Below are 12,538 nucleotides of genomic sequence, written 5' to 3'. Positions count from 1 at the left end.
TCGCAGCCCTTAGGCATCCATCCAGCTCACTGCCAGTCCCACAGGGATACCTTCCACCAAGCACAAAATATCTGGGGTCTGTTACAATCGTCTTATTTCTTGTGCTGATCCATCTGCCACACCAGAGCTGAGAACCAACCACCTCAGCACCACATACATCACGCAGAGGAGGGCAAAGTGCTCTCCTGATGCTGACACTGATAGTGCTGGAAAACACGAGACAGAACAGCAAAACCAACACAGAACAAGCAAAATAGAGCTCAGGAAGCGGTGGAGAGATGCTGGAAGCCAGCTCTGCTCCACCTCTGGTCTGCACAAGAGAGCCCAAAGTACAACTTCATGGGAACCCCCTGCACTTCCCAATGAGTCAAGGTTCAGTGTCAAAGGCCTTGAACACACAATAACATTATTTTGTATGCAAGCAGCTGCACCAAGATGTGGATTCATAAAAAACAGGTAAAAGCCTGGAATAATCCTGACCTGTACATACATCTAGCAAAGCAGTTCTTATCTGACTTGGCTCAAAGGGGGCAATAGCCTACATTACTTTTTCATAGACTCATGGAATAGTCAGGGTTGGAAAGAACCTTAAGATCATCCAGTTCCAGCCCCCCTGCCATGGGCAGGGACACCTCACACTAAACCACGTCACCCAAGGCTTTGTCCAACCTGGCCTTGAACACTGCCAGGGATGGAGCATTCACAACCTCCCTGGGCAACCCATTCCAGTGCCTCACCACCCTCACAGGAAAGAACTTCCTCCTTATATCCAATCTAAACTTCCCCTGTTTCAGTTTGAACCCGTTACCCCTTGTCCTGTCACTACAGTCCCTAATGAAGAGTCCCTCCCCAGCATCCCTATAGGGCCCCCTTCAGATACTGGAAGCTGCTCTGAGGTCTCCACGCAGCCTTCTCTTCTCCAGGCTGAACAGCCCCAACTTCCTCAGCCTGTCTTCATACAGGAGGTGCTCCAGCCCCTGATCATCCTTGTGGCCTCCTCTGGACTTGTTCCAACAGTTCCATGTCCTTTTTACGTTGAGGACACCAGAACTGCACACAATGCTCCAGGTGAGGCCTCACGAGAGCAGAGTAGAGGGGCAGGATCACCTCCTTCGACCTGCTGGTCACACTCCTTTGGATGCAGCCCAGGATACGGTTGGCTTTCCAAAGACTCATAGAATCCCAGACTGGTTTGGGTTGGAGGGACCTTAAAGCTCATCCAGTTCCAACCCCCTGCCACGGGCAGGAACACCTTCTACTAGAGCAGCTTGCTCAAAATCAAAAAAAATTGCATTTCTCTACAGTCATTTTTAATTATAAATATATCATCCTTTTCCAGCTGCTTCTTTTTCTCCTTTAGCAAGAATTTTCAGGCCCTATTAAATCATCCAGAAGACACACTCAAAGCAGAGAGCACACACAGCAGGTCTTGCTTTTCAAATGAGCCTTCACATAGCAGGTCTGCACTCTTTTCATCCTGACTCCAAGTCTTTCCTTCTCAAAATAGCCACTGCACCTCTGCTCCTCAAAGAGAAATCCTCCATTCCAAGCACCAAAACCCATGGCAATGTTTGTTGGGTTTCATTTATTTTTGGAGGTTTTCTATTCTTGGATTCCTATGAAAAAGCAGCGTTTCAAAGACTGAGCTGGCAATTACCAGCACCTACTTTTTTAAATGTATTTCTAGCCTTACAGTCAACAACTTCCTGAATAAATGCATAAATATGAAGGGAGAGGCAAAATCACTTTTATCTGACATCATGGTGGATCAGGACTTTGAAAATCATTAGATTCAGTTTCTTACCAAACAGATATAAACAGTTAGTCATTCCTATCAAGCATGTCCCTCAGAGCAGCTACTGAAAACACAACACCAGGAGGATTCAAAAGAGACAGAACGGTATCATCTTAAATTATAGCTTCATTTCAACCCAAAATGAAAACTAGACTTCATTTTTCCCCAAATCACACTACTGGGCAGGAACTCACAGGATAAGGCAGGCTACATAAGTGATGTTAGCTTTGTATTTTCAACATAAGCATAGAATCATAGAATGGTTTGAGTTGGAAAGGACCTTGAGATCATCCAGTTCCAACTTTCTGCCATGGGGGGGGGGGGGGGATGCTAAACCTAAAAAGGACTGAAGTTTCAATGCAATGCAACTTTCCTGCAATGTATTTGAATATTAACCTTTGTCTTTTTTTAAGTCATGACAAGCAGGCACCAGAGACTGAGCATCCAGGAATAACACTTCTAAGTTTAATCTAACAGAGCAAGGATCTCTGAAATATACAGTTTAAAACAGCCTCCTGAGCACTGCTGGATATGGTGACACACAAGCCCTCCCCAGTCCTTATTCCTGTCCTCCTACCTGCACCAAAGTGCAGTTTTCCCTGTAAACTGTTTCCTCCACCAAGCCAGACCAAGGGAATAAATCCCACATGACACCTGGCAGTCCTGAATAGCCACTGACAAAAGAAATGAAAGACAAGGAAGAAATTCCCATTGCACACAATTCTTTGTGTCTCCTGCTTGACCGTGCTGGCTGCTGTCAGCTGAAGTGGCACCTGCAGCCAGTGCACCCGCTTCCTAACAAAACACTGAGCTGCAATTTAGGATCCACTGAGTTGTGGCGGTCCTTCCTCCTCTGTTTTACACTCCTTGCAATGATGAGAGACCCTGCTGCTTTCTTTTCCTCCACAAATGGTGTTTAGATCTCCAAAATCCAAGTCAAAAACCCCAAATTAATTCCATATTGGGAAAAGCAAGGGAAAAGAACCCGCCAGTTCACTGACCATGAACAAAACCTGAAAAATATCCCAAAAATGATCTTCTTCTGTACCAATCTTCCATCAGCATTTGCCCATGGGTTGATTTGCACTGGTTAGGCTACCACCGAAAACAAACACTTCAGGCAAACTTCAAATTGCTCCCACAGTGCACACCTCTGTAGCCAAACCAAGGTGCCTGTTGTAAAAGATTCCCAAAAATCATTCCTCACCTGATGCTTGCCAACACATACAACATCTCAGCATCCACTGCAGCCCAAAAAGCAGCACACAATTTGTTGTTCCTCTTCCTTACTGCTTGGAGGTAAAATAGTACCAGTGCAAGTCAAACACGACTGGTCTCTGCCAAGGACTTGGGCTTTCTCCCATTCCCGAAGCAGCAGCCAGGTTTGGGATGCATCGATGAGCTGAATCATCCCACCCTGTCACACATTACCTGATACACAGCAGACACAGAATGGTCCTCAGCCAGGAACAGCTCTGCTGTCGGCACTGGCCACGCTGTCATCTGGATGCTGCTGAACACCTCTCCCTGCAGGTGTAGCACTATTCCACCAGTTTTCATCCCCATCCACTGTCACGTGGTACGGGAAAACGACCACAAGCCTGTAGGGATCCCATAGCTGATCTTCCTTGTGCTAATGTGGCTTCTAGGGAAGAAGTGGTGAAGATTGCTGCTTATTTGGTTAAAACCAAGAGGCTTTGCTAACGTGCCATTCATTTCAGTATCAAACGCTAGCATCACACCAAAAGAGGGTTTGCTGTGATAAAATCTTATGCTCCTGAACTGCACAATTTGGGGGTCCTTTATTTTCCAACAAGTTCCCAAGGGCTGGGAAGCTCTTTTCAGCCTTGGCTCAGAGCCTGCACTTGCTCCAGGCAAACAGGCTCCCAATATAGCTATTTTTGGGTCTGTCCCTTCTCCCCTCCACCCCATCACCACAAACACCTCCCAGGTTTTGTTTGCTATTACTCCTGAGGTGAAAGTACGGCCCAAGAGGAAATACTTCTAATACTTCCTGTGCTGAAAGCAAGAGAAGCAGGGACTGAACCAGAGACAACGTGGTCATGGGGGTACCTAATCCCTTTGGTGTGGTACCATCATATTATCACCATTAAGCAGAACTTACTTTCACGTGCAATCTGGTCTGAAATGCACAGAAAGCAGCACAAAACTACTCACATAATCCTGCACAGGGACTTCTGCTTAAGTCATCCCAGCTTCTAGAAACTTTATGGCAACTGCCAGATGTGTCTATTTTGAAGCCTTTCCCCCTGGCCTCATTCCCACCTGCGACGATCAGAAGCATAGCCAAAAACTCCTTCTGCATCGCAGAAGTACGTGCAAAAGATGGCCAAAACCAGACGGAGAGCACTGGCCAGACAGCTCCACAGAAATGCTGGAAGTGAAATTACAGCTTTCCTCAGAGGTGTCAGGGCTTTTCTGTTCTAATGGAGTGGTTGCAGCTTCAAATCACGTTGTCAAAGTTGAGTAAAACCGTGTGCCTGAAGGGAAGCAGCACTAGTGAGAAGCTGGGTTTAGCAGCTTGTGGCCGAGGAGCTGGTAAAGGGAGATGTAACAGGTTGGTTTTACTAATGATTGTAGTTGTGCAAATATACTTTTGCCCAATCACATGGGAGACTACAGAGGTTTTACAGGCAGTTGACAAAGTGGGTCCGCTAAAACTTTTCATGGGGTTGGAAATAGGTAGCATTGACTTGGGGCACCATCATCATTTCAAACTCAACTCAGATTTTCTCTGCTAAATTACACACATACAGAAGTCTGTACTGGGGAAGAGTACACATAATGCAAGACTCAAGCCATGACTTCATATGTACTCTGGTTTATATCAGAAAAGGCATGTCTTCACAACAGACGCTGGGTCAGTATCGATGGTGTTAAACTCTGTTTTCCATGGGAAAGAGAGCACAAGGAAATCTGTCCAGATTTCATTAACATTGCATGTTATTGAGCAACAATATACTACAGGAAAACAATGACTGCAGAATGCAGTCCCTCATACTTTATCATTTTACACTTTATTCTGCATTAAGCCTGTGACACGAGAGGTAGTAGAGCTGTTAGCCAAAACCTAGCAGAATTTCTGATATACAAAACAAAGGCTGATACAATCAAACAAGTACAGCTTCAAAAATTAAGTGTAAGTAATTATCCATGTACAAGAAAACAGGAAAAAAGACCAGAAGTTGGTATTTTCCTATTCAACTACATACAAAAAATATCACTCCTGGGACATTAGCCAATCCTTTAAGTCCCCAACAAAGCTCCCATAAGCTCTGATCCACAAAGCATTGCCATTCCCAGGCTTGGCTTCACCAACAGCCAGATTCACACTTGAGCAGCCCTATATCCCAACCGTGAGCAATTCGAACCATGGAGCAGTCTGGGTACCTCCTCATTGCTGGGCACGTCCACACATGAGGGTACTGAGCTGACAAGGCTCCAATAGTTTCTTTGCCAGTTTTTCACCAATAACTGATGAACTGAAAACAATCAGTTAAACAAGCACAAATACTAATGCTGTTTAACAGTAAGTTTGGATGGGGCTTGGAGCAAGCTGCTCTAGTGGAAGGTGTCCCTGCCTGTGGCACGGGCTCGGAACCGGATGAGCTTTAAGGTCCCTCCCAACCCAAACCTCTCTGACAAACACAGACTAATCTGCTAACCCTTCCTTTTATCCACAGACATAAAAGAATAACTGGTAAACACACACACACACACACGAATCATAGAATAGACAGGGTTGGAAAGCACCTTAAGATCATCCAGTTCCTTTTAATACTTCACATTTCCTTCCATTCTCAAACACACCGTGCCTTTCTGTCTGAAGGAAGGCGAAGCACTCGATGTTAGTTGGCAATAAGCACTCCCTTTTTCCCTCTCTGCTCCCTGGCCAAGCTGCAGGCAGCAGAGCAGCCTCTCTGCTACGTTCAGCTGTCAGGCACTGAACCATTCCTCCTCAGCTGAATTAAGCCAAGAAAAAGGAGGGCTAACACACGCTACATTTACTTTTGCACCTTCTTAACACATGTGTTATCAGCCCTGCCACAGCCAAGAGATTCCCAATCGCTTCACAGCGTACCTGGATTTCTTGCTGCTAATAACCCTTCCTGTCCCTGCCATGACTGGCAGGGTCCTTGGTCACAGCAGTGCAGGGGACAAGTAATTATCTGCCATTCCACCTTGCTGCACCACGCTCAGCAACTTTTATCTGCACAGGACAGCTGCCTTCCTCCTGTTTGAAGTGAAATGTCAGTCTGTGCTAATGCAACATGACTTACATCCTAACGATGTCCTCGTGCTTTGAAGAAACAACTCAAAGCCTAATTAAAAATTCACATTCTGTCTCCTACGTGCAGCCATTTCCCTGCCCTTCCACCAGGATCTCTCCTGTCTTTCTGAAGTGTTTCATGCCAGGAGAAAAAAAAAAGCCCTAAGAATCCAAGTGGAACAGGATGAGAAATTGCTGCAGAGTTGGGCTTTCAGAGCGCCTTGAACAAGGCTGCTGCAGCTGGATTCAAACCAAGATTTAATCATGTAAAACAGATGAGGGTTTACTCCACTGGTTTCTGCTCTGTAATTATCACTGAAGTGCACACTACTGCCAAATAATAATTAAAAGAAAAAAAAGATAGAGTCAAATATTTATCAGCCTTCCTTACTTACAGTTCTCTATTGTATTTCAGCTTCACAAGCTGGAAGCAACCTGAAAATAAAAGGAAAAACAAGAAAAAGGAAGCAGTTTTCTCTGCTGCCCTGTAGTTGAGGATAAACAGAGGTCCAGGCTTCAGACCCAGCGCTGTACATCGAGAAAGCACCGTACAGTCACCAACAGGTCTGTTTGTAAATACCCACGGAAAGCAGCAGGGAAATGTGGGAAACCCCCAGTTCCGGCATCTCAAATGGTGTGCAGAGCAGCTCAAAATGGGATTTCTCTCTTCTAAGACCTAATTCCAGCCATTAGCCAAAAGACCATCCCATTAGGGAAAAAATACTGCAGTCTATCAGTGTCTATTTTCAAAGGGATTAAATAAATGGACAGTTCTGATGACTGCAACTCTCTGCCATCACCCAGAAATCTTCAAGGAATGTGGATTTTCCAGAACAATGGCATCAGGGATTCCTCCCTATCCCCTATTCCTCCCTGGACATCTCCCCATCTCTGTGTCACTGTGGTCTGTGCACAATCTGTGCTTCTTCAGAAACATACGGCCAAAGAAGTTACTAGTAAAATAAGTAAATAGTATGCTTTGCAATCAACCTGGAGAAGCTTGTACTGTGCTGTTTGCTATTTTACACATCAGAACATCACCTGAACAAGTATTAATATAATTAAAAAACACAACCACCAACCCAAACAGGAAAAAAAACAACCAGCAAACTCCTGTTTTCAGATCCAACATGCCTGATTTTTTCCTTCCAAGCTTCAAGAGCAGTAGCAGAAAATGACAAAGGACTGTGCTTCCTTCATGGAGTCAGTGTAAAGGATTAAGATGGCAGAGCTGCCTTCGAAAACATCCAAGGCCCTCTGGGCCTGTAACTTTTGTTACTATCTGGCTAGAAACATCAACATGCATTTTGAAAGTTATAGAAGCACTTAATGCTTTTCATCTTCAAAGCACTGCTTAATCCTTTCAACTCTGGATGCGTTATCCCTCTGTTTTGGAGGTGGAAATGTTACCTTGCCCCACACTATCAAAAAATAGCCCTCACCATGGATACCCCCTGCAGCTTTAAAAGGTTAAAGCTGGTCAAAACCAAGAACTTCAGTTGTCTGAACCAACAACCTACTCTGTAATTTCAACCAGGTCACAGAAGCCAGGATCAGAAGAGCCAGGTAACAGGGATGGTGAAACTAGCAGGTCATGCCACAACCACCAATTTAGTTTTGATTTTAGTAAAAACGGATGATAAGCTTTTAATTGCTGCTGAGTACCAGCTCTGCACAGGAGAATATATTGCAGGACTGTCACACAAGCTACTCACTGACCAAGCTCCAGCTCCTCTGCAAATGATATCAGGCTATTTAAGGTACAGTCTACTGAGCAACGACAAGTATTACAGCTGCTCAGACTGGCAAGTGGAGATGTGATTGCACTCGGTCTTCCAAGGATGCAGCCTGCTGCCAAAAGCTGCTCCCTGTAATGATACGAGTGCTGTCAACACGTGCTCTAGCAAACAAAAAGGGAAAGTAACGGCGATGAGTGCCTGTAGGTACTGTACCTGTGTCCTACTACAGGACCAGCACCCACCACAAAACAGCAGCTTCTCCTTGGAGGTGGGAACAATAATTGATTGGTGCAATAGAAGAAGTCAAACAATCAATGAACTTTCTATATGTCACCACTCCTGGAGACATAACACCCAGGATAGTAACACACAGACACACAGGTAACAGTAACCCACAGGAGCAAATGACACTGAGGACAGTAACACACAGGAACCTTCTGCCTGCAGCACCCAAAACATGTTCTCATGGAGTGAATACTTCTTATGATACAAACGTGGATATTCTAATTTGAAACTTAAATAAGAAACTGTTAAACCACAGTCCAATGCGTTCTGCAAATGGTGTTGTCACGTACATTACACTATCCCCAGCTGCTCTGTGCAGTACCATTCAAGGAATAAAAGTATGTATGAAATCAGAGCACTTAGGCGAGAAAAAGCATTACTTCAGGTAATAGTCAGATAATGCGCTCATGCAAGTGCCTTTAAACAGAAAGCTGTGGTGCGAGTGCCAAAAACAACTGTCAGGCTGATGCTGGCATCACAAATCTCTCATCCTTGCTCTTCTTGTACCTTCAGCCTACATATTACAAAGTGGATTAACACGCACCTCATTCCTCTCAAGAATGCAAAACAACATGATTTGATTAAAACCACAAAGTCCTTCTTGCTGTTGGACTAACGACATGAAACACTGGTGGAAGAATGTATCGCAGGAAGCAGATGCCGAGCGGAGGAGACAAATCTCATTGATAGCACTGATGGCTGCTCCAACAGAAATCTAATGCCTTTTCTATCTCCCAGCTTCCATATGTGTTACTGTCTGCCCTTTTCCACAAGCATTTAAGGCTCACAAACACCATGGTTCTCCTCTTACCTCTTCCACTTGCTCCTCTAGTGCCCGCTCTGGAGGCTCCACTTCATCCTCCCTTCCTGCATTTATGGAGGCTCTGTCTACAATTCCCTCTTTTTCCAGACTGGAAACACACCCAAACCAACCTCTTACCTTCACTCTACTGAAGTGTTTCCACCTGCTCGTTCACTCATTGGATGCTTCCTCCAGCCCAGACCTACCCTTCCTCCAAAGCCCTCTCCCACAGACGCGTCCCGCTCCGGTGGCTGGTGACACCTCCTCCTGCCTATTACCAGGATGTGCAGACAATTGGCAAGGACCAAAGCATGAAGAGAGCATGCAAGGGAAGTGTTAAATCCTGCCTCTTCCTCCTCTACAGTTTATGAAGCTAAATAAAACCGCAGCTCCCAAATGGTCGGGTATTAATCCTTCCTCTTGCTACCGCAACTTCCTCTCACCAGGTCCTGATTTGGGGCCTGTCACTACAGTAAACCCAACACCCCTTGATTTAAACCCAATTAAACCCCCAAATCATTCTCGCTCTTCTTCTTTCTCATCCTTTCTGCCCAGGCACAGCCCCACCATGGCATCTGCCCGCATCAGCCCAAATATCCCCACTGCACCAATAGTCCTGCAGCACAAGCAACCCACCACACAGCACCAACAGCCTCATGCACAGAGAAAAGGGCATTTAATTCTGTGCCAGCTACACCCGGCCCTGCCTGAGCAGGGTTGGGGAATTCTTACCCTAAAATCAAACGAGAATCACGGGCTGCAGTGACATATGTCATAACATTTTTTTGTTCTACTGTAGGAAGTCGGCAAAGAAGCTTCTAAAATCAGGGGAGGTTTGTTCCCACCGGGTTTTAATCTTAAACAGCTGTAATAATGTTACAGGGGGGAGCAAAGGACAGGCTGTGCATTAGCTTGATGGGAGTTAAGACAGCCAAAATATTAAGCATATAAAAATAGAGCTCGGTTATGAAAAGGGTTTTCAGAGTTTAACTACTGGTTTCGCCGCATGAAATTACTTTGGGGCCTTAAATATCCAGGTAATAGTAAACTCAGTTTGAACATTATCTGCATCCCTGAGCACTGCCATCCAGACTGTGCACGAGTTTGTGTCACTGATGCAATTCTGGGGCAGAAAGCCTGGCTCACCCCATGGTTAGCTAGTGTAACACAGCAAGGTAACGTGTATTTCTGAGTTGCTATTTTAAAGACAGTATGCGCTGAGCTGATCGAATTAGGGCTTTTTTAACAACAGCAACAGATTTAGCAAGGCAATTAGACTGACTTAATTTGCATTAACCAGGGACTCCACCAGTTACAGGATTATGCTCATATCTTTTTGAGGGAAATACATGCATGCATATGCACAGCGCCAGGGAAAAAAAGTGACTTCCCTGAATTCGGTACATCAATAATCTACCTTGTTAAGTGAAGTCATTTAAATCCACGTCTTCTTAGCATGAGGGACAAGAGACAGCTCAGTGTTTCCCCGGACAAAACGCAGCCCTAGGAGGCCGGCTAACACAATGATGCTTCAGAGGTGAGAGAATGAAGCCAGTTTAGAGAAGATAAAAGGCCATTTGGGTAGAGACCCCTGCTGCTCCTATGAAAGTGTCTCCTTTTCAGTTGTGGCAGCTTTTAAAACTGCATTTGCTACTGACCGTACCTTCCCCGGGAAGCCGCTTGGGATCTGATTTCACTTCCCCCCCCCTCCAAGAGAGCCGATGGCTGTAACGCAGGTACCAGCTCACTCTGCAAGAAGCACCAGTCCACACACGAACACCCCATTAAGATCGCACTTCTAAGGCTGAGAGGCAAACAATTCCCCATCCCCACCTTCACCCCAACACCGAAACGCACTACAGCATCTGACTATACTTGTTCTAACGCACTCTCGGGCCGGGAAGCGTTTCTTCATCCCGATCGGAGCGGTCTGGGACAAGACTGGACTCATCGCAGCTCCTGGCCAGCAGGCACAGGGATGGATGCTCGGGCTGGGGGCAGGTTTAGCACCAAGCCACGACGCCGCAGTCACCCCCAAGGCCGGGATCGGACCCCTTCGCTAAAAACCAACCCTCAGGACTTCGGGGGGAGGCGTTTTCTGCCCGTTTCTATTGTGTAAATTACAAACAAAACGGGAGTCCGGCGGCTTCCCTCCCGCCAGACTCCTTCTCCTCAGCGGAGCCGCGGGGTGCTGAGGGGAGCGGGGCCGGGGAGCGGCGACCCCTCACCAGGGGGAGGGAAAGTTCGCAAAGAAGAAAAGAACCGGGAGAGAGGGCGAGTTGTAAGGGGGGAAAAGGAGAGGAATGAGGGAAGAAAGGGCAAAACAGGAACCGGGAAGAGCGTGTGGAGGAGGGAGGGGAGGAGGGAAAACCAGGCGAGGCCGTACCTGCATGGTGACGACCCCCAGCTCCTCGGTGGCGAGCGTCCTCATCTGCGCGGCCAGAACTTGCGCCTCGTCCAGGATGGAGAACTCGGCCTCGGCGGCCCCCAGCGCGCAGAGCAGCGCCAGGCAGAGCAGGCCGAGCGCACCCCGACCCCGCGGGCGGCGGCCCCGGGCAGCGGCCTCCAGCCGCCCACCGCCCCGCGCCATGCTGCCGCGGCGGGAGAGCCGCGGGCACCGCCTCCGGGCCACTTCCAACCCGCCCCCGGCGACTCCCGCACCGCCTCCCCCCCGGGCCCCGGTTCAGGGCTGCGGCGCGGCCGCCATGCAGGGGGACGACGACGGCTCGGCGGGCTGGGAGCCCGGCTCCGGGGCACACTGCGCGCCGCGGCCCCGCCGCTCACTGAAGAGCGGAGGCGACCGGAGAGACGCAAACTGCGGAGCGGAGGAGGAGCGGGAGCGGCGGGGCCGGGATCGGGAGCGGAGGCGCCGCGGGGAGAGGGAGGCGTCTGGTGCCGCCGCGCTGCGGGCGGGGGCAGCTCCGAGACGAGACGGGACGGGACGGGACGGGACGGGAGTTACCCCCCTCCCTCCGCTACCGCCCCGCCCCGGCCGCTGCCGGAGGGGAGCCCGCACCGGCCCCGGGCGCGGAGCGGAGGCTGCGGGAGCCGCAAGTGGGGTGCGAACAGCCCTAAGAGTGCCCCTGAAAAGTCAGCAAAACGTTCCTAAAATGTGCCTCTTGTCGGTTTATTTTAACCTCTTATTCTGACTTTTAACTTATTTTAACTTCTTTTTTTTTAAATCTTTTTATTATTACTTTTTAAAATCCTCTTTTCTTTTCTTTTAAATCCCTGTCCCCTCCCTCAACCCAGAGCATAGAATCATAGAATCAGCTAGGTTGGAAAAGACCTTTAAGACCATGGAGGCCAACCATTCACGAAGCCACCCAGCCCTGAGGGTCCTTGTGCAGGCTGGAGTCAAGCAACAAAGCGTTCACGGCGCAACAGAGGTGAGAAACAGATAACACGGAGAGAAGGGACGCAGAGCCTAATCTGCTCGACGGTACACAAACCACAGCTGTCCTCCCAGGAAGAGCAGGATAATATGATGGTGTAACAGGGTAATAGAACAAGCTGAGACCCCTGGAGAAACACCCCCTCTGAGTGAGGGAGCACTGGGGTAGGGACAAGCACATGCCAGCTCCTGCATCCAGTGATATGTAGCGGCACCTTAGAACCACAGAATG

At 47.9% G+C, this 12,538-nt stretch overlaps 1 protein-coding gene across 2 annotated transcripts in view; it reads right to left on the bottom strand.

Moving 5' to 3' along the window:
- The window catches only part of CACHD1 (cache domain containing 1), a 108,796-nt gene extending 97,048 nt beyond the window's left edge, over positions 1–11,748 (bottom strand). For both annotated transcript variants that reach the window (XM_061469682.1, XM_061469683.1), the window contains exon 1: positions 11,299–11,748. In XM_061469682.1, the coding sequence (XP_061325666.1) occupies positions 11,299–11,502 (204 nt within the window). In that variant the 5' untranslated portion in view covers positions 11,503–11,748. The remainder of the gene's footprint in view (positions 1–11,298) is intronic.
- Positions 11,749–12,538: the final 790 nt, after the last annotated feature.

The sequence above is a fragment of the Pezoporus flaviventris genome, unplaced genomic scaffold, assembly GCF_033815535.1.
Source record: "Pezoporus flaviventris isolate CSIRO_AGI_PZ_B2104156 unplaced genomic scaffold, CSIRO_AGI_Pfla_v1 ptg000059l, whole genome shotgun sequence".
Taxonomy (NCBI): domain Eukaryota; kingdom Metazoa; phylum Chordata; class Aves; order Psittaciformes; family Psittacidae; genus Pezoporus; species Pezoporus flaviventris.
The sequence above is the reverse complement of the archived record's forward strand: the minus strand, read 5'-3'. Positions and strand labels throughout refer to the sequence as shown.